The 21,498-nt window shown below is 40.8% G+C and overlaps 1 protein-coding gene across 1 annotated transcript; it reads left to right on the top strand.

Annotated features, from left to right (window-relative positions):
- Window positions 1-17,326: 17,326 nt before the first annotated feature.
- On the top strand, window positions 17,327-20,970 carry DKK1 (dickkopf WNT signaling pathway inhibitor 1). The gene is made up of 4 exons (XM_017643687.3): window positions 17,327-17,961; window positions 18,184-18,346; window positions 19,392-19,535; window positions 19,661-20,970. The coding sequence occupies exons 1-4, from the start codon at window positions 17,716-17,718 to the stop codon at window positions 19,912-19,914; spliced, it is 807 nt and encodes a 268-aa protein (XP_017499176.1). The 5' UTR covers window positions 17,327-17,715; the 3' UTR covers window positions 19,915-20,970.
- The last annotated feature ends 528 nt before the right edge of the window (window positions 20,971-21,498 follow it).

Genomic DNA, 21,498 nt, shown 5'->3' with positions numbered 1-21,498 from the left:
GAAAAAAAAGCTAAGGTAGAGATACTGATATCAGGCAAAATAGACTTTAAAATAAAGACTGCAACAAGAGACAAGAGCATTACAGTTATACAGAGATCCATCTAACAAGAGGACATGGCAATTATAAATATCCATAAATACATCATAGAAGCACCTAATATATAAAGCAGATATAAACAGACGTAAAGAGAGAAATTAACAATAACATAATAAGTAAGGACTTTAACCTTGATTTACATCAATGGATAGATCACACTGTGACAGAAAATCAATAAGGCAACAGTGGTTTTGAATGATGCATTAGACCAGATGGTCTTATCAGATATATACAGAATGTTCCATCCAGAAGTACCAGAATACACATTCTTTTCAAGTGCACAGATATTCTCCAGTACAGATCACATGTTAGGCTACAAAACAAGTCTCAGTAAATTTAAGAATATTGATATCATGCCAAGCATCTTTTCTAACCATAAAAGAATGAAGCTGGAAATCAATTACAGGGGGAAAAAAACTGAGAAAACACAAACATAAGGACACAAAACAATATTCTACTAAACAACAATGGTCCAGTGAATAAATTAAAGAAAAAAATAAGAAAAATACCTGGAGACAAATGAAAATAGAAATATCACATTCAAAACCCTTCAAATGCAGCCAAAGAGTTCAAAGAGGGAAGTTTATAGCAATACAGGCCTACCACAAGAAACTAGAAAAATCTCAAATAAACAATCTAAATTAACATCTAAAAGAACTAGAATAATATTTGTAGAAGAAAAGAAATAAAGATCAGAGAGGAGAGGCAGAGCCAAGATGGCGGCATGAGTAGAGCAGCAGAAATCTCCTCCCAAAACCACATATATTTTTGAAAATACAACAAATACAACTCCTCCTAAAAGAGAGACCAGAAGACACAGGACAACAGCCAGACCACATCCACACCTGCGAGAATCCAGCGCCTGGCAAAGGGGGTAAGATACAAGCCCTGGCACGGCGGGACCCGAGCGCCTCTCACCCCAGCTCCCTGGCAGGAGGAGAGGAGACAGAGCAGGGAGGGAGTGGGAACCCAGGACTGCTAAACACCCAGCCCTAGCCATCCGCACCAGAGCACAGACACAGTGTGTGCGTGGGGTGCTGGAAACCAGGGAAACAGGACAGTAAGTCCTGTGAGCGGGTCCCTGCAGCCGGTGCACCTGGGACAAAGAAAAGTGAGTGCTTTTTGAAAGTCTCAAAGGGACAGGGACCACACAGCTGGACGGAAGTGTCCCAAGACACTTAGCTCAGAAGCTGGGAATCCCGGGGAACTCTGGGCACCCTAACCCCCTGGGCAGCAGGGCAGCTCGGAGGCCCCTCATGGAGATAAACAGCCTCCCAGCCGTTTCCCCTCCAATGCGGCTCTGCCACATCGGAGCAGCAACCCGAGGCAGGCCACGCCCACAGCAACTGTGGAGCTAAACTCCATAGGGGGTGGGCAAGAATCAGAAGCCCTGTCTGAGCGCAGCTGCCCAGCACAAGCCACTAGAGGTTGCTGTTCTCCCAGGAGAGGAAGGCCACAAACCAACAAGAAAGGACATTCTCCCAGTCATGACTTGCGCCAGCTCTGCAAACTATCTCTATCACCATGAAAAGGCAGAAGAATTTGATACAGACCAAAATCACAACCCCCGAGAAGGAGACAGACCTAACCAGTCTTCCTGAAAAAGAATTCAAAATAAAAATCATAAACATGCTGACGGAGCTGCAGAGAAATATACAAGAGCTAAGGAATGAAGTCCAGAGGGAGATTACAGAAGTGAAACAATCTCTGGAAGGATTTATAAGCAGAATGGATAAGATGCAAGAGGCCACTGATGGAATAGAAACCAGAGAACAGGAACGCATAGAAGCTGACACAGAGAGAGATAAAAGGATCTCCAGGAATGAAACAATATTAAGAGAACTGTGTGACCAATCCAAAAGGAACAATATCCACATTATAGGGGTACCAGAAGAAGAAGAGAGAGAAAAATGGGTAGAAAGTGTCTTTGAAGAAATAACTGCTGAGAACTTCCCCAAACTGGGGGAGGAAATAGTTGCTCAGACTACGGAAGCACACAGAACTCCAGAGAGAAGGGAGCCAAAGAGGACAACACCAAGACACATAATAATTAAAATGGCAAAGATCAAGGACAAGGACAGAATTTTAAAGGCAGCCAGAGAGAGAAAAAAGGTCACATACAAAGGAAAACCCATCAGGCTATCATCAGACTTCTCAAAAGAAAGTTACAGGACAGAAGAGAATGGCATGATATATTTAATGCAATGAAACAGAAGGGCCTTGAACCAAGAATACTGTATCCAGCACGTTTATCCTTTAAATATGAAGGAGGGATTAAACAATTCCGAGAAAAGCAAAAGTTGAGGGAATTTGTCTCACACAATCGACCTCTACAGGGTGTTTTGGAGGGACTGCTCTAGATGGGAGCACTCCTAAAAAGAGCACAGAACAAAACACCTAACATATGAAGAATGGAGGAGGAGGAATAAAAAGGGAGAGAAATAATCATCAGACTGTGTTTATAATAGCTGAATAAGCAAGTTAAGTTAGACAGTAAGGTAGTAAAGAAGCTAACCTTGAAATCTTTGGTAACCATGAATCTAAAGGCTGCAATGGCAATAAGCAACATATCTTTCAATAATCACCCTAAATGTAAATGGACTGAATGCACCAATCAAAAGACACAGAGTAATAGAATGGATAAAAAAGCAAGACCCATCTATATGCTGCTTACAAGAGACTCAGCTCAAACCCAAAGTCATGCACAGATTAAAAGTCAAGGGATGGAAAAAGATATTTCATGCAAACAACAGGGAGAAAAAAGCAGGTCCTGCAATACCAGTATCAGACTAAATAGACTTCAAAACAAAGAGAGTAAGAAGAGATAAAGAAGGGCACTACATAATGATAAAGGGCTCAGTCCAACAAGAGGATATAACCATTATAAACATATATGCACCCAATACAGGAGCACCAATATATGTGAAACAAATACTAACAGAATTAAAGGAGGAAATAGAATGCAATGCATTCATTTTGGGAGACTTTCACACCCCACTCACTCCAAAGGACAGATCCACCAGACAGAAAATACGTAAGGACACAAAGGCACTGAACAACACACTAGAACAGATGAACCTAATAGACATCTATAGAACTCTACATCCAAAAGCAACAGGATACACATTCTTCTCAAGTGTACATGGAACATTCTCCAGAATAGACCATATACTAGGCCACAAAAAGAGCCTCAGTAAATTCCAAAAGATTGAAATCCTACCAACCAACTTTTCAGACCACAAAGTATAAACTAGAAATAAATTGTACAAAGAAAGCAAAAAGGCCCACAAACACATGGAGTCTTAACAACATGCTCCTAAATAATCAATGGATCAATGACCAAATTAAAATGGAGATCCAGCAATATATGGAAACAAATGACAACAACAGAAAGCCCCAACTTCTGTGGGACGCAGTAAAAGCAGTCGTAAGAGGAAAGTATATAACAATCTAGGCATACTTAAAAAAGGAAGAACAATCTCAAATGAATAGTCTAAGGACCCAAGTATTGAAATTGGAGAAAGAAGAACAAGTGAGGACTAAAGTCAGCAGAAGTAGGGATATAATAAAGATCAGAGAAGAAATAATAAAATTGAGAAGAATAAAACAATAGAAAAAAATCAATGAAACAACAAGCTGGATCTTCGAGAAAATAAACAAAATAGATAAGCCTCTGGCCAGACTTATTAAGAGAAAAAGATCATCAACACACATCAACAGAATCAGAAACAAGAAAGGAAAAATCATGATGGACTCCACAGAAATACAAAGAATTATTAGAGAATACTATGAAAACCTATATGCTAACAAGCTGGAAAACCTAGGAGAAATGGACAACTTCCTAGAAAAATACAACCTTCCAAGACTGACCCAGAAAGAAACAGAAAATCTAAACAGACCAATTACCAGCAATGAAATTGAAGTGGTAATCAAAAAGCTACCCAAGAACAAAACCTCCGGACAAGATGGATTTACCTCATAACTTTATCAGACACACAGAGAAGACATAATACCCATTCTCCTTAAAGTTTTCCAAAAAATAGTAGAGGAGGGAATACTCCCAAACTCATTCTATGAAGCCAACATCACCCTAATACCAAAACCAGGCAAAGACCCCACCAAAAAAGAAAACTACAGACCAATATCCCTGATGAACGTAGATGCAAAAATACTCAACAAAATATTAGCAAACTGAATTAAAAAATACATCAAAAGGATCATACACCATAACCAAGTGGGATTCATCCCAGGGATGCAAGCATGGTACAACATTTGAAAATCCATCAACATCATCTACCACATCAACAAAAAGAAGGACAAAAACCACATGATCATCTCATAGATGCTGAAAAAGTATTTGACAAAATTCAACATCTGTTCATGATAAAAATTCTCAACAAAATGGGCATAGAGGGCAAGTACCTCAACATAATCAAGACCATATATGATAAACACACAGCTAACATCATACTCAACAGCGAGAGGCTGAAAACTTTTCCTCTGAGATCAGAACAAGACAGGGATGCCCACTCTCCCCACTGTTATTCAACATAGTACTGGAGGTACTAGCCACGGCAATTCGACAAAACAAAGAAATACAAGGAATCCAGATTGGTAAAGAGGAAGTCAAACTGTCACTATTTGCAGATGACATGATATTCTACATAAAAAACCCTAAAGACTCCACTCCAAAACTACTAGAACTGATATCGGAATTCAGTAAAGTTGCAGGATACAAAATTAACACACATAAATTTGTGGCTTTCCTATACACTAACAATGAACTAATAGAAAGAGAAATCAGAAAAACATTTCCATTCACCATAGCATGAAAAAGAATAAAATACCTAGGAATAAACCTAACCAAGGAAGTAAAAGACCTATACCCTGAAAACTACAAGACATTCTTAAGAGAAATTAAAGAGGACACTAACAAATGGAAACTCATCCCATGCTCTTGGCTAGGAAGAATTAATATCATCAAAATGGCCATCCTGCCCAAAGCAATATACAGATTCGATGCAATCCCTATAAGATCACCAACAGCATTCTTCAATGAACTGGAACAAATAGTTCAAAAATTCATACGGAACCACCAAAAACCCCGAATAGCCAAAGCAATCCTGAGAAGGAAGAATAAATTGGATGTGATCTCACTCCCCAACTTCAAGCTCTACTAAAAAGCCACAGTAATCAAGACAATTTGGTGCTGGCACAAGAATAGAGCCACAGACCAGTGGAACAGAATAGAGACTCCAAACATAAGCCCAAACATATATGGCCAATTAATATATGATAAAGGAGCCATGCACATACTAAGGGGAAATGACAGTCTCTTCAACAGATGGTGCTGGCAAAGCTGGACAGCTGCATGTAAGAGAATGAAACTGGATCACTGTCTAACCCCATACACAAAAGTAAATTCAAAACGGATCAAAGACCTGAATGTAAGTCATGAAACCATAAAACTCTTAGAAAAAAACATAGGCAAAAATCTCATGGACATAAACATGAGTGACTTCTTCATGAACATATCTCCCCGAGCAAGGGAAACAAAAGCAAAAATGAACAAGTGGGACTACATCAAGCTGAAAAGCTTCTGTACAGCAAAGGACACCATCAATAGAACAGAAAGATTTCCACAGTATGGGAGAATATATGCATAAATAACAGATCCAATAAAGGTTGACATCCAAAATATAGAAAGAGCTCACACACCTCAACAAACAAAAAGTAAATAATCCAATTAAAAAATGGGCAGAGGAGCTGAATAGACAGTTCTCTAAGGAAGAAATTCAGATGTCCAACAGACACATGAAAAGATGCTCCACATTGCTTGTCATCAGAGAAATGCAAATTAAAACCACAATGAGGTATCACCTCACACGTAAGGATTGCAATCATCAAAAAGACAACAACAACAAATGTTGGCGAGGTTGTGGAGAAAGGGGAACCCTCCTACACTGCTGGTGGGAATGTAAATTAGTTCAACCATTGTGGAAAGCAGTATGGAGGTTCCTCAAAATGCTCAAAATAGAAATACCATTTGATCCAGGAATTCCACTTCTAGGAATTTACCCTAAGAATGCAGCACTCCAGTTTGAAAAAGACAGATGCACCCCTATGTTTATCACTGCACTATTTACAGTAGCCAAGATATGGAAGCAACCTAAATGTCCATCAGTAGATGAATGGATAAAGAAAATGTGGTACATATACACCATGGAATATTATTCAGCCATAAGAAGAAAACAAATCCTTCCATTTGCAACAATATGGATGGAGCTAGAGGGTATTATGCTCAGTGAAATAAGCCAAGTGGAGAAAGACAAGTACCAAATGATTTCACTCATATGTGGAGTATAAGAACAAAGGAAAACTGAAGGAAGAAAACAGCAGCAGAATCACAGAACCCAAGAATGGACTAATGGTTACCAAAGGGAAAGGGACTGGGCAGGAGGGGTGGGAAGGGATGGATAAGGGCAGGGAAAAAGAAAGGGGGCCTTACGATCAGCATGTATAAGGGGGGGGGGGGGGATAGGGAGGGATGTGCAACACAGAGAAGACAAGTAGTGAGTCTACAGCATCTTACTACGCTGATGGACAGTGACTGTAATGGAGTTTGTGGGGGGGGAACTTGGTGAAGGGGGGAGTCTAGTAAACATAATGTTCTTCATGTAATTGTAGATTACTGATATTAAAATAATGAAAGAAAGAAAGAAAGAAATAGATAAGTAAATAGATAAGAGCAGAGAGAAAATAAATGAAATAGAGAATGAAAAAAAGAAAAAAGAGAGATGGAAGAAAGATGGCAGAGCAGGAAGGCAAGGTGGAAACCTTCCTCAAACACCAAGGAAGCAACCACAGCAAATACAACTAAACCTGAAAATTACCTGAAGACTGCAAGCAGACAACCTACACCTGGGTAAGAAGAGAAGCCCACACAGTAAAGTTGCAGAGCCATGATACAGCAGGACACAAGCCCTTCCCCCATCCCAGCCCACAGGCAGGAAGAAGAAGAGTGGAGCAGGGAGGGGATAGGCACTCAGGAATCTGCACAGCTGGCCATGGAGATCTGCTCTGGGAATACCAGTCTGCAATGTGTTGGGACACAAGGGACAGTTGAAGCACTGTGGGAGGCTGACTCCAGCTGCTTGTGGAGGACAGGCATGCTCCACCAGTCCTGCTGAGACCCATAGCAGAGGCAGCAGTTTGAAAGATTTGCCAGCAGTGGAAGGAATGCCAGAGGGACGAGGATTAGATGGAACTCCCTCTTCAGGAAAAAGGGCAGGTGGAAAGTACCTCCCCAGCGTCCCTCAGCCCAACAGGTTAGGTACTCCAGAGAGTGCCAGACACTCCATCCTCTTCAATAGCAGCTCAGCCTCGAGGTGCTTCCCTATGTACTGATGGCATGCCAGCCCACTCAGCCAGCAGCATCAAGAGTTTGCTGCTTGGCAGGCAAAAGGAAGCCCTCCCAGCTTTCTTGAGCCCTGTCTCAGCCCAGTGGGGGTGGCGCCTGCAGGAGCCAGCTCTGAGAGCTCCTTCCACCCATAGGCAGCCAAGTCTGGTGCTACACATCCTTCTGCCACCAGAAGATGCCCAGACACAACTCACTACCACAGTGCCCCTGTCACCCTGCTACTAGCCACATCCACCCTGCCCCAGAGATGTTCAAGGCTCCAGGCACCCCATTAACCCTGAAGTCATGACCTCACTGCTAGGCAGGCAAAGGGTGGTCCCACCCACAACCATCCCAGCAGAAGTCACTGCTCTGATCACAAATGGCCTGCTGAAGCAAACTGCTGACCTCAGCACACTGAGACCACTTCCAGCAGACAGACAGAAAGGCAACCCCACCCACTGCCCACCAACAGCAACTGGGGCTCCACAGCAAAGGAGAACCAGGAACTGGAGAGGAAAGAGTCTTGAGCATCTGTGCACCACAGGATGCCTTCTTCATAAAGTCATTATTCTCTAGACCAGGAGGCATAACCAGATCCATCTAATACAAAGGAAGAAACACAGAAACCCTGACAAAATGAAGAGGCAGAGGAATATGTTCCAAACTAAATTTCAAGACAAGAGACTAGAAAGAAGGCTAAATGAAATGTAGATTACCAATCTTCTTGATAAAGATTCAAAGTAAAAGTCATAAATATGCTCACTGATCTGCAGAAAAGTATTGAGGATCTCAGGGAAGACTTCAATAAAGAGATACAACAACTGAAAAACCACCACTCAGAACTGAAGAATACAGTAACTGAAATTAAATATTCAGTGGAACAGTGGAGGGAATGAATAATAGATTGCTGCAAGGAGAGAAAACAATGAAATGGAAATTAGATAACAGGAAAACAGTTAGGCTGAGGAACAGAGAGAAAAAAGGATCTCTAGGAATGAAAGAATGGTAAGAGAGCTGTGTGACTAATCCAAAAAAAAAAAAAACAGCATTCACATAATAGGGGTACCAGAAGGAGATGACAGAGACAAAGGGATAGAAAGTCTCTTTGGTGAAATAATTGCGGAAAAGTTCCCCAGTCTGGGGAAAGAAATAGACACTTGGGACATGGAAGCACAGAGAGCCCCTAACAAAAGGAACTGCAGGAAGACAGCACTAAAACATATAATTCAAATGGTAAAGATTAAGGATAAGGAGAGAATATTGAAATCAGCCAGAGAGAGCAAAAAGATTTATAAAGGAAACCCCATCAGGCTATCAGCAGAGTTCTCAGCAGAAATGTTACAGGTCACCAGTGAGTGGCATAAAATATTTAATGTATTGTAAAAAAAGGACCTGCAACCAAGAATCCTCTACCCAGCAAGATTATCATTCAAATTTGAAACAGAGGTTAAACAATTCCCAGATGAACAAAGACTCAAGGAATTTATGACCACTAAACCAGCCTTACAAGATATGTTAAAAGAACTGCTGTAGATGGAACTATGAAATATTCCACCAGTGAAAATAAATGCACAGTAAAGGTAGTAGACCAAATAATTACCAAGCTAGTACAAAATTAAAACAAAAGTAGTAAAACCAACTATATACAAAATCCATCAAGGGATACACAAAAAATGCAGATAATGACATCTAATACGTGATGTGTGGAGGAGGAAGAAGAAGACAAAAGTATCTTTAGATTGTGTTTGAAATCAAGCAATCATCAACTTAATATAGACTATTATATACTCAGGAAGCAACCCTTGAACCTATGGTAACCACAAACCTAAAGCCTGTAACAGATACACAAAATTTAAAACAGAGGAATCCAATCATAACATTAAAGAAAACCTTCCAAGTAACAAGAGAAAAGTATATGAAAGGAAGAAAGGAAAAAAGAGGAACTATAAAAACAATCAGAAAACAATAAAATGTCAATAAGTAATACCTATCAATAATTGCCTTAAATGTAAACGGACTGAATGCACCAATCAAAGACACAGAGTGGCAGAATGGATAAGGAAACAACACCCATATATGCTGCTTACAAGAGACTCATTTCAGACTCAAAGACATACACAGACTAAAAGTAAAAGGATGGAAAAAGATATCTCATGCAAATAATAGGGAAAAAAGAAGGAATAGCAGTACTTATATAAAACAAAGTAGATTTCAAAACAAAGACAGCAATAAGAGACAAAAAGTAAATAAATAAATAATTCTGGGCCCTGCAATAGATGTACAAAATGTGAACCAGGAGAGCAAGGCTCCGGGGAGATGCAGTCGTGTGCGTGTGTGTGTGTGTGTGTGTGTGTGTGTGTGTGTGTGTGTGTGTGTGTGTGTGTGTGTGTGTGGTGGGGCGGGGAGCACAGGTATTAACCTAACTTTCCAAAGTTTGGGAAATACTGAATTTGGAATTACCTTTTAACCTGGGGCAGAAAGTGAGGAGTCTGGAGTTTGGAAGGTGACAGACTTGGTGTGTGGAAACAGTTGGACTGGTGTTTTTTAAAGCCTAGCCTAGGGATGACTTTCATTACACTCAACCAATGAGCAGTGTTAAAAAAAGAAATCCCTATACTCACCCCAGATGTATGAAATCAAAAGAGCTAGAGCAAGATCTGGGAATCTGCATTTTAACATGTATTCTTGGGTTATTTTTATGAACATAACAATTTAATAATCACAGACCTACAGAGTTCTTAATAGCTTTTTTGCTTTAGGAAAAAAAAAGCAGCTTTAAAGGTATAATGACTTGCCTTTTAATGCCTACAAAAATAAGATTTTATTATTTCCTCTCTCATTTGCAAGTAAAAGCTCCATTTATTTATTTACTTACTTTATATACTAACTTGCTTCTTTGTTTTTTTACTCTTAGCTATTAATAAAACCATAGCAAGGATATTTTCCAAACGAATTTAGGACTTTGCCTGCAAATCAGGAACTGTAAAAATAAAGAAAACCTATACACTTTAGACCAATAGACTTCACAGCTCTAGACAGAGTTCCCTTCTAAAATTATTAGCAAATGCAAATGGTAACAGTAAATGATATCAGCAGAAAGAGGTAGGGGGATATACTTTTGACAGAAAGCTAATTAGCCATTAGAGTCTCTGCCTGAAGCTTTCACACTTCTAGTTTGTGGCTAAGCTGAAGTCCCAAAGCTGTTGACATTTGCAAAATGCTTATCACCTGTTTGTTAAACATAGTTTTTTAAATAACGTTTGTCTTGTAAATAGAATCAGCTGGATAGAAGTAATATTGTGAGAAGAAAATGGATATACTGGTGGAGAACATAGATAGCTCAATCAAAAAATGAAGGCGGGGTTTAATCAAAACAGTAAGACATTTTGAAAAGTTTAAGGTGGATGGGCTTCTTACTTTAAAGCTATTCTTAAAAATAGTTTTTAGATTATAATACTAATACACAACTTTGTATTTTGGATCTAACATAGCTAAGAATTTAGTAGGCAAAAAATATTCATTGAATTAGATGTTTAGAAATAGTATTCTCACACATCTTCCAGAATCCTTTACCCTTTAAAAGGAATCCTAACAGTAGAGCAAAATTTGTTCAGTCAAGACTCCTCTTTAAGAAAAGTGAGCTATAAGGAAAACGTTGGGAGTATAGGATTATTAACTGCTAAATAACAGTGCACAGCTACTAATAATAATTGTAACAGTTATGTATATTATTCTAGGAGCTGCATTTTCACTGTTTTTTAAATTTTTCTACTATCTTTGTCTACCTGTATATTATGTTGGCTCTAAAGAAATGGAAGTATAGATAATGTATTATAACTTATTTTACATAAGCATATAGATTTGAATCTCCTTTTTGCTTTGAATATTTGCACAAATAGATAAAAAAATTCTCATATTTTTATTCTCCATGACTAGTTATATATGTACAATCTTTTTAAAGATTTGTTTGACCTGGGACTTCCTTATGATACTTATACAATCTGGAGATCTTGACATTTTTACTGGGAATTCAATACAGAGCCTTTCAACTTCAACAGAACTACATAAAAAAAATTTTGAGAACCTACTTCTCCTATCCCAGTTGTCATTTTAATTCAAATTCATGAAGATATAAATTATTTTATGAACAAGGCATTATGTGAACTATTAAGAAAGACAGAGGGTATTTCACCTCAAATAGTATGCAGCACAGCGAGGGGGAGAGGGTATACCATGTACAACTGAACCTGGAAAATGGTTAAGTGTAAACTGCAGGATTAATAAATCGTTTTATCCTCCCTACGAAGAACTTCTACAGAATTTCCACCAGGGGGCAGCAGAAGAGCGGGTTTCTCCCACTTGCTGCCAGACCCTGGAGACCCAGAAGACCCTCAAGTCTCTAGGAGCTTTAATCTTTCCCACTGTCTCCTTTCCTATCAACCCCCTTTAATTAAGACAAAAGGACCCTGTATTTATTTGCCCATGAACTGACACAGCAAACCAGCAGCAGCCATTGTAGTGTGAATGGATTTGCGACCAGGCGAGGGGCTTCAGGCGGGATTACCGGCCCCACAGCCGGATGAATGTGCTGAGCACAAAGTCGGCTCAAAGCCGAGCAAACGGACTATTTGTGAAAATGCCATCCTGGCTCAAGTCTGATTAAGACCGGGGGTCCCCTGGCCTTTTGATCTTCGCTCATCAAAGAGAGCCCTTAAACAAGCTTCGTTTTACACTACTGTATGCTGGCTGCGGTTGTGACGCCGAAGTGCAGCCGCCGTGAGCGGCTCCGGGAGCACGTGAACTACGGGAATTCGCCGCGGGGTTGGGCTGGGTGCCCGGCCGCCTGCTGGGAGGAGGCCGGTCAGGCTGCAGGGCGGGAGTTTTGGGCGTTTCTGGATCTGCCGACAGAGTCCCCCCACCTATCTCCTTCCACCCCCCTCTGCTCCTGAACTCATTGGACGATAATGTTATTTTTGTGACTCTAGGGTGATGGAGAACCCTTGCACGCATTATACATCTCTCCTCTTAACCTGCCAAAACTTAGTCTGTAGCCCACATGCCACGTCCCCTCCCTGGCAAGTCTGAAACAGGGTCTTGGGGCTCTAAAGTGTTTTCAAGGTCCCTCTTTCTGGTTTTCCTCTTGAGGTCCCACGTCAGCTCACCAGTCTGAGATTTAGCAGTAGTTGAAAAAATATTTTTCTCAGACATTACAGTTTTGTGAAGGAACATAACGTCTTTCTCACTCTTTCTCTTGCTTTCTCTCCTGCGTGCGTGCACATATAGAAACTGAAAGGTAAGAGCGGTTTCCTTTGGGTGGTGGGAATACATGTGTCATTTATTTTTATTTTTGGTGTTGGCCTTTTCTGGATTTGCTGAATTTCATATACATATATATATTCTCCAAGATGGATATATATATATATATCCACCTTTTAAAAAATGAAATAGGCCTGAAAGAACAGGCCTATTGCAGAATGTTCCTATTTAATCAGAATACAAAAGGCCTTGTTCAGCCACCCAAAAGTAGCTTTTGTAGTCAGAAGGGACCTTTCCATCTCCACCTCATACCATTTTATGAATGAAAAACCCACACCAACAATGAAAGTTAAGTAGCTTGGCCAAAATTCTGTGTTTGCCAGACAGTTGGTGGATGTCACAGTAGACATCTGCAGTGCGCAGAGCCCTAGTCCGAGACCCCTGACACAATGGCAAGACACCTTTCTTGGCCATGACCCTCAGAGTGCCTGCCTTATGAAGGAGGTAATAACAGAAACCCAGTGACTTGAAGCGAAATGATTTTTCTCTAGCTCTAGAGACTGTTTCCAGAAGATCCTACATCCTGCTTTCTGCTATCATTGGCCAACCTTCATGGCTGACAATGTCAAGTCCTTTAGGGGGATGACTCTCTGAGTCGCTCCCTGTTACTATATACCACAGACCTTTCTTAGTGCCAGGATATCAGAAAAAGCCCTTTCTGGTTTTCAGTCAAAATTTTTGGGTTCTGGGCTCTACTGTCAGATTAGTCTGTGGTGTCCTGCTCCTGTAAAGCACATCGTTTGAGCTAGCTCCGAAAGCTGCCATGGAGCCTGATTTATCAGGGCTGGCCATCTCCACTGGCCAAATCAACATAATCTTTGTCAAATCTTGCCTTTTCTTTGTACTGAGGAGTGCAGAAAAGCTTAATCCAGCCTCTGCAGAGTCATAACACCCGCCTGGTCTAAAAGCTCTTTTAACATCATGAAGAGCAATAAGACCCAAATCTGTTAAAAGCCAATGTTTTGTAAAACATTTTTTACAAAACTCAGGAATGAGGGATCCCTCCTATAAATTCAAGGTCAGTACCAACGCAAATGTTGGGAGCACTCACCATAAGGAATGACATTAACTCAGTGTTTTCATAGTGAAGTAAAATTAAATGGCAACAGATCTGCTTCCTTTGGTTTAACAAAGAGAAAGAATGAAAGGAGGAAGGGAGGGAAGGAGTGAATTAAAAATGCAGCAGTCACGTAAATCTCAAATTACAAAGATGGAAAAAGAGTTTGCAAATGGCATTATTTTTGGGGGCACGTCTGACTATCTTCCTCACAGATGAAGAGGCTGGTGAGTATTCTATGCCTGGAATACAGCACTTAAAATGTGAGGAAGGCACACTTTATTATGCCATTTTTGAGTTATGAGGTTTGACTCCACATTTGGTAAACATATTTCACCTATCTTAAAGTCTAATACAAAATATTAAACTTGTATAATTATGATATTTAAACCAGATCAAATAGTAGGCAGGGTTCCCTACAGAACTAAATAAACTGGGCTTAATAAACTAAATACACTTGCCCTGACTTCTACCACCTCTATCATCTAGCTACAGGAGAGATGATAGATACAGGAGAGACTCAGAGAGTCATCAGACTCTCTTCTCTGAGGCTTGCTGGTCACAATTCCTGCACCTTTTTCTAACTTCCCCATGACTTAGTATATGCTGAAATATAATCTGTTAACGAAAACAAATTTACCCCCATATCCACGTAAGTATGTTTGTTTCTCCAACCACTCATGGTCTGAAAGCTGTCTGAGGACAAAGAGCTTGCCTTTAATATTTTGGGAGTATAATCCCAAAGGTAGGATGGGTAGCATTTGCATATTTGTTGGGCACTCACCAAACTTTAATTGATTGCAGATGGAACAATGAATTCACTTTACTTCCTAATGCACCATAATCTTTTGCTGTCAATGAGCAAACTCAGTCATGTTGAAGATTTTCAAATGGAGAGTCCATTAAAAAAAGTAAACCTTCTCATTTGGAACAAAGACTTGGCATGCTACATACTCAGCTCTTTAGCATAATTTCTCTTCTGTGTAATTTGTGAGTTTACCTCCCCTTTCCCCACTCAAATAATAATGAGTACTCAACTTTGATCACACAGCACATAATAGGAACCCAGATCTTGACCAGCTCATTATTAGCTTTCAAATCATGATAACTTCAGGAGCAACAGTGGAAGGTGGAGGAGGTAGAACCCAGGGCTCTTGAAATGGTATTCTTGGTTTAGCTCCCTTAATTCAACACAACAGATTCTGTTCAAGCTCAATGAGTATTAAACCACACAGACATACATATTCTTATGCAGCATAGCTCTTTGTTAAAACTTGACTTGTTCAAATTTTCCTTTTGCTCATTAAATTATTCATTTTTACCCCTAGACAATCATTTCACTTGTGAATCCAAGCTCTTGATAGACTAAATTTGTTAAGTAGACTAACATGTATCATCTTTTACAAAAGAAGAAAAAGAGATTGGCCTTTAGGGTGGCACAAGCATGGTTTTAGAGATATTTAAATAGAATAATGGGACTAGGAGGAAAAATTTTCATCCTTCCCAAGGTCAGAGGATACTCTCTCCACATTTTAACATTGTAAGAATTTAAAACCACAGTGAAACTGCTCAATACATTGATTATTGACACTGTTATCAATATTCTGCAAGATATAGTATGGCACCCAAAATCCTCTGTGCCGTGAGAGTTTTACCCTAATACCTCTTCATCTATATAAATTTTAAGACAACTGAGGATGGGGCACAGCTGCCCAAGGGAAACCTGGTTCATTGCTGCATCTCAATAAAAGGTATATTGACTAATTTGTTTCTTAGGCTTTTTTTTTTTAAGCAAACATAAACAGCCTCCTCTTTGTTTTCAAGTTTCAATGTCTTCCAAAAATTTCTTAAGTAGCAGCCAAGTATAAATAATTTTACATGTTCTTAATAAAACTTAAAGAAATATGTAGGATTTAATCCATGTTGGAATTTCAAACAGGAGTTATCAATAAGCCAGAGGAAATTTCACAGCATAGATGGAATTTAGAGTGGGATACCAGTGTAATTTGAGGCATTATTAAAGAATTGTTTAGAAGATGTTTTTAATATGACCTCTGAAACCCAAGGAACTACAACAGACGATTACAAACTTTTAAAAATGTTACCCTTACCCATCTTAATTTTAGGTTTGCACTACTTAAAGACTATCACTGGCTGTGTTCGGTAGTGGTCCCAGTCATGAATATAGTAGGTCACTGTGTAATTATAAATATCCTGGAGATTAAGAAGCACAAAATAAATATATCCTGGCATTTTTTACTCAATCATCTCTTCTTTTTCTAAACTCACATAGCAGTTGTTCATTTTCTGATACTTATGACCTGTTAAAACCTGTTTTAAAAAGGACTGTGCACATTTCTTGTCTTTTATTATTACTATAATTATAGTCAGTCGTGTCATAAATATGTGTATTCATTGTGCCCTCCCTCCCCCCACACCGCCACCTAAAGGGCAACAATGCTAGGCTTCCAGTATTTTTGTTGAATAGATAATGTCCAATGTATAAGCAGGGCAGCATTACACCCTAGTCTTGCTTTATTATTTTTGTAATTTATCAATTTCACACTGATTTAAATTATATCAAATTCACTTTCTGGTTCACTTTCAGCTTTCCTTTTCTTGAAGCTAGTCTCATCTTCCTTGAAGGGGTATTCCTGGTCTAGACACGGTCTGACTTCGGATCAAACACAGGCATTCTCGAGCTTAGCAATATGAAATACTGATGAGGAAGTCAGGCGCTAAGCCTTAGAGGGTTTCTTATCTCCTTGCGTTAACCTACTACCGAGAAGGGGGGCCCAGGGAAGGACCGCTGGACCCTGCCCGCTTTCACTCCGGCCACTTTGATCTTCCGAATCTGCGAATCTGCCTAATCAAGTTCATCTACTTGCCGCAACTGCTCAGACTCAAAGGGCAACATGAAATAGTTTGATTATCGGATGGTCATTTCCCTCTTCCCTCCACCCCTGATCTAATTTCCAAACGCCAGTCTCTCGCCTCCCTCTCTAAACTTCCCATCAAAAGAGAATTAGTTCTTCTTCCTTCTTACCCTCGTTTGATGTGCAAATTTCTTTCTCTTTGCCCATTTTTTTTTCTCGCGCGGTGACTGTGGGTGGAGAAGTTGGGGGTGGGAGGGGAATGGAAGAATTTAAAGTCAAAGGACTTCACCCCAAATCTGCAGACCGTGACTCTAAAGGGTTAATGAACAACTTGCACCAGCCACCTGGCTCTCTTGCTGAGATGTTTAGATACTGCCTTTAGAATTACTGACCGGGTTGTATTTAATACTGAATATTATGTAGGTACACAATAAAGCACTGCTGGAGCTCGGGAGAGAGGAGAAAAGTGGTCTTGCAGAAAGTATCAAAATTCCGCTCTGAAAAGCATTACAGGTCCTGATAACCCAATCCCTACTGCAAGGCAAGGGCACCCGAGTTCCCCAAGTTCCTCCCTCCTTCCGCATGCAGTAAAGTTGTCTGCTCTAAGGCTCACTGATGACCGTCAGCCCGGAGGTGAGCTGGGCCAGGGTAGCGACGGCGCAAGGGACGAGCGGGGTAAAGAGTGTCAAAGGCCCCCCTTCATGTACACAAACACACTCCCTTCCAGCCCCTCCCAACGCTTTGAAATCCCATCCCGGCTTTGTTGTCTCCCCCAGAGGGGCCGGAACGCTCCAAGCCCGCAGTATAAAGGCGGTGGCGGTGGCGGTGGCGGCGCAGAGCTCGTGCGCCCCGCAGGCAGGTCTCTAGCGCGCTTGGAGGCGCTCGGAACCCTGACTCTGCAGCCGAGCCCGCACAGCTCACTCCGGACCAGGCTCTTTTCTCTTCCTTTTACTTTCGTCCTTCTGAGATGACGACTCCGTGCGCGGCGGGAGCTGCCCGGGTCTTGGTCGCCTTCGTAGCCGCGGCTCTTTGCGGTCACCCTCTACCGGGAACGAGCGCCACCTTGAACTCGGTTCTCGTCAATTCCAACGCCATCAAGAACCTACCCCCACCGCTGGGCGGCGCTGCCGGGCACGCAGGTTCCGCAGTCAGCGCAGCTCCGGGAATTCTGTTCGAGGGTGGGAACAAATACCAGACCATTGACAACTACCAGGTGAGAAGGGTCTCGGGTGCGGGGTCTCGGCAGGGGAGGAGAACACGGGGCAAACGTGTGGAGTGGGCGCGGTTTGGAGCGCATTCGGAAACTGCATTCTGGAGCAGTGGGCGGCAATGGCTTTTGGAGAGGTGGACGGCGAGGGGCTGCGACGAGCATCCAGGTCCAGGAGCATACCTGGCCGCCTAGATTCCTCACGCTCTTTCAACCCCCTTTCCACAGCCGTACCCGTGCGCCGAGGATGAGGAGTGCAGCACCGAGGAGTACTGTGCGAGTCCCACCCGAGGAGCGGGTGCCAGAGCGCAAATCTGCCTGGCCTGCAGGAAGCGCCGAAAACGCTGCATGCGTCACGCCATGTGCTGCCCCGGAAATTTCTGCAAAAATGGTGAGTCTCTCTTTCAGACTGAAACTTTCCCACTTTTGCATGCTTACAGATAGACGAAACACTCTGCTCAGAGAACGCTGCGGCGCCACCTGCAAATATGTGTTAAGCCTGAGAGGGCACCCTGAAATTTCTTCAGTGCAAGCGTTAAATCTAGGAGAAGAGAGGTTTTGGAGCTCCTTTATCTTCCTCTGAGCCTCTTGATTATTTAATGGCTTAACTCATAGTGGACCCTTCCATAAAATTTTGTTTAGGGAATGGTGCCTCTCACAGTTCTGTCAGACTGGCCTCCCCTTCATCCTCCCTGATTAAACTGGTGTCTGCCAGAGACAGTGGTTTGTCTCTACTGACCATTCTTAAGAGATATCTTGATACCCTGACATCCTGGTCTCTCCATCCTTCTCCCTGCCTCCACCTCCTGCTACTTAAAATAAGTACTCCTCCCCCAACTACAGATCCCCTAAAATTTAATGTCTCAAAGAGTCAAATTCAGACAGCCAAAGAAGTCTCCAGAAATAAACTTAAGGGTGGCGACCCTCCTTAGGACCCAGTAATACTTTGGGATGAACTGACTAAATCTCTATAATATAGAAATTATACAGTAAAGTAACTGGTCGGTGAGATTGTAACCTTCCAGGCAGCTGGGATTGCATTTGCTTAACTTAGTCTGGCAGTACCTATATAGCAACAAGGGCAGAGAAGTTATTTTTAAAAAGTTTTTTAAGTAACTGATTTTCTTTTTTTTACCCCAAGGGTGATATTAAAGTGGGTAGAAATCTCACTGCTACTACCACAGTTGGTAAGAAAGTATTTTAAATAGTTATAGGGGGGAATGTTGTGTATGACTGCACAGTATACATGTTGATGCTTATGTCCAGTTGGGGAGTTTTGCATTAAAACTAAGGAGAAAGTTTGGTTTGTATTTAAAATAATGTCAGTGCAATGAGATATCTCAGGTTGGTGCAGGCATGACAGAATGCCACTGTCACAGCCGTTAGCAATCACACATGCCAGCCTAGGAGTTAAAAGCTATCTCCTGTTTCCTTAGGAATATGTATGCCCTCTGATCACAGTCATTTCCATCGAGGGGAAATAGAGGAAACCATTATTGAAAGCTTTGGTAATGATCACAGCATCCTGGATGGGTACTCCAGAAGAACTACACTGTCTTCAAAAATGTATCATACCAAAGGTAGGTTAAAGGACCTAATAATACAAGTTCTCTTTTATTAGCACATCAAAAGTGTCTTTTGGATTATCTTAATGAAATAACAGTTTAGCACTGACCACGTGCTTCTCTTATTGTTTCCTTTCTAGGACAAGAAGGTTCTGTCTGTCTCCGATCATCAGACTGTGCCACAGGGTTGTGTTGTGCTAGACATTTCTGGTCCAAGATCTGTAAGCCTGTCCTCAAAGAGGGTCAAGTGTGCACCAAGCACAGGAGAAAAGGCTCCCATGGGCTGGAGCTATTCCAGCGTTGTTACTGTGGAGAAGATCTATCTTGCCGGATACAGAAAGATCACCATCAAGCCAGTAACTCTTCCAGGCTTCACACTTGTCAGAGACACTAAGCCAGCTGTCTGAACACAGTGGACTCCTTTTATACAATATATGCTATGAAAACCTTGTGTGACTTTTGTCAGCTCCATCCTAAAGGATGTGCAAATTCTGTGGTTACAGTTAAGCATTCCAATAATACCTTCTGAAAATCTGGAGTGTAAGAGCTTTTTGTTTCATTATGGAACTCCACTGTCATTGATTGCAGTAAATTACTGTGTTGTAAATTCTCAGTGTGGCACTTAGTTGTAAATGCAAAAAAACTTTTTAATTATTTTTCTAAAGGTGCTGCATTGTCTATTGTTCCTTTTGTTATGTAAATTTTTGTACACATTGTTATCTTGACTGCTAAATTTTCTCTGTTGAATGGAAATAACTTGTTTATACTTCCTAAATGCATAATCCTGTCCCCTTTTAATTCTAGAATCTAGAATGCACGGAGCTTGCTGAATGACAAATGATAAGGTATCTAAAGTTGATCAAGAAAATTCTAGCTTATTTTCTGAACTATACTATCTCAGTGCTTATATTTATCCCTAGCCTGTGATAGTCTTTTAAATAAAATTTAAAATTTAATACCGTGAAATGTTATAGGTAAATTTTGGCATTGTGATCTTTAGGAGGGCCTGTGTCTGTATGTGTTCTTTAGGACAGAAATGTGACATGTTTAAAGAAGATCAGAGAAAGATATTTCAATGTAAGAATTGATCAATTCAAGAGTAATATTAAAGAAAAACATGTTCACCATTGACAAACGTAAACGATCACAGTGTAGGAGACTGACTCTTACATTACTACTTTCAAAATAGTTTCCAACAAATAAAATCTACCCACATGGTTAATAACTCTTGGGCAACAAAGGAAATTTCCACATAAGTAATACCAGAGCAAGTATTTGGTGGTTCGCAGGAAGCGGGTGTGCACATGTGTAAATGCAGTTGACAAAAATGCAGACTTTGTCCTAAGTTAGTTAATTTGAAATATCTTAAATACTACTTCATGCCAGGACGACTTGTTCTCATTACTTTGATTTTAAAATAATTATTAAATTAAAAAAATCATAAATCCTCCTTCATGCCATTCATTTATTCACTTGCTAATTTTTTCTTAACCTGAAATATGTTAATTGGAATGAAGATAGGGGTATAGTGTTTAAAATGAAACCCACATAAATCTAAACTAGCTTTGCATTTTCACTTGCCAACTTTGATGCTAGGAAATCTGATACTGTGGAAGTGGAAAGCTACTGTCCCAATTTATGCTTATTCTGTAATATGCTAAAAGTCTACATCCACAGAATGCAAGATTTAAGGCACTCCAAAGGACAGTGACTTATCAATTGTCCAATGTTTTCCTTAAATAACACAAATGTACTAGAATGTTTGTTTCTGTATTCTTGAAAGTGGTTCAATTTCAAGAGGCTCAGCCAATGGGCCAACAAAGGCTGGGTGGTTCTTCACTGAGAAGGGAATCGGCAGGATGTCTGCTGTTACATTCCTTTTGTCTGGAAGTTTCAGCTTCCTCACCCTGGAGAAACTTTCTTTCTCTACATGTGCTTGCTTGCTGAAGTGCCAGGAAGGCTAATTCTCAGGCCTGCC

Source organism: Manis javanica, chromosome 7 (genome assembly GCF_040802235.1).
Source record: "Manis javanica isolate MJ-LG chromosome 7, MJ_LKY, whole genome shotgun sequence".
In the NCBI taxonomy this organism is placed as follows: domain Eukaryota; kingdom Metazoa; phylum Chordata; class Mammalia; order Pholidota; family Manidae; genus Manis; species Manis javanica.
Note: the sequence above shows the minus strand (reverse complement) of the source record. Positions and strands in the feature narration are given on the sequence as shown.

Excerpts from the sequence above, each read along its gene's own strand:
- DKK1 (XM_017643687.3), top strand. The coding sequence starts at position 17,716 with ATGACGACTCCGTGCGCGGCGGGAGCTGCCCGGGTCTTGGTCGCCTTC. Across the intron at positions 17,962-18,183 it reads AGACCATTGACAACTACCAG|CCGTACCCGTGCGCCGAGGA; the intron begins GTGAGAAGGGTC and ends CCCTTTCCACAG. Across the intron at positions 18,347-19,391 it reads CGGAAATTTCTGCAAAAATG|GAATATGTATGCCCTCTGAT; the intron begins GTGAGTCTCTCT and ends CTGTTTCCTTAG.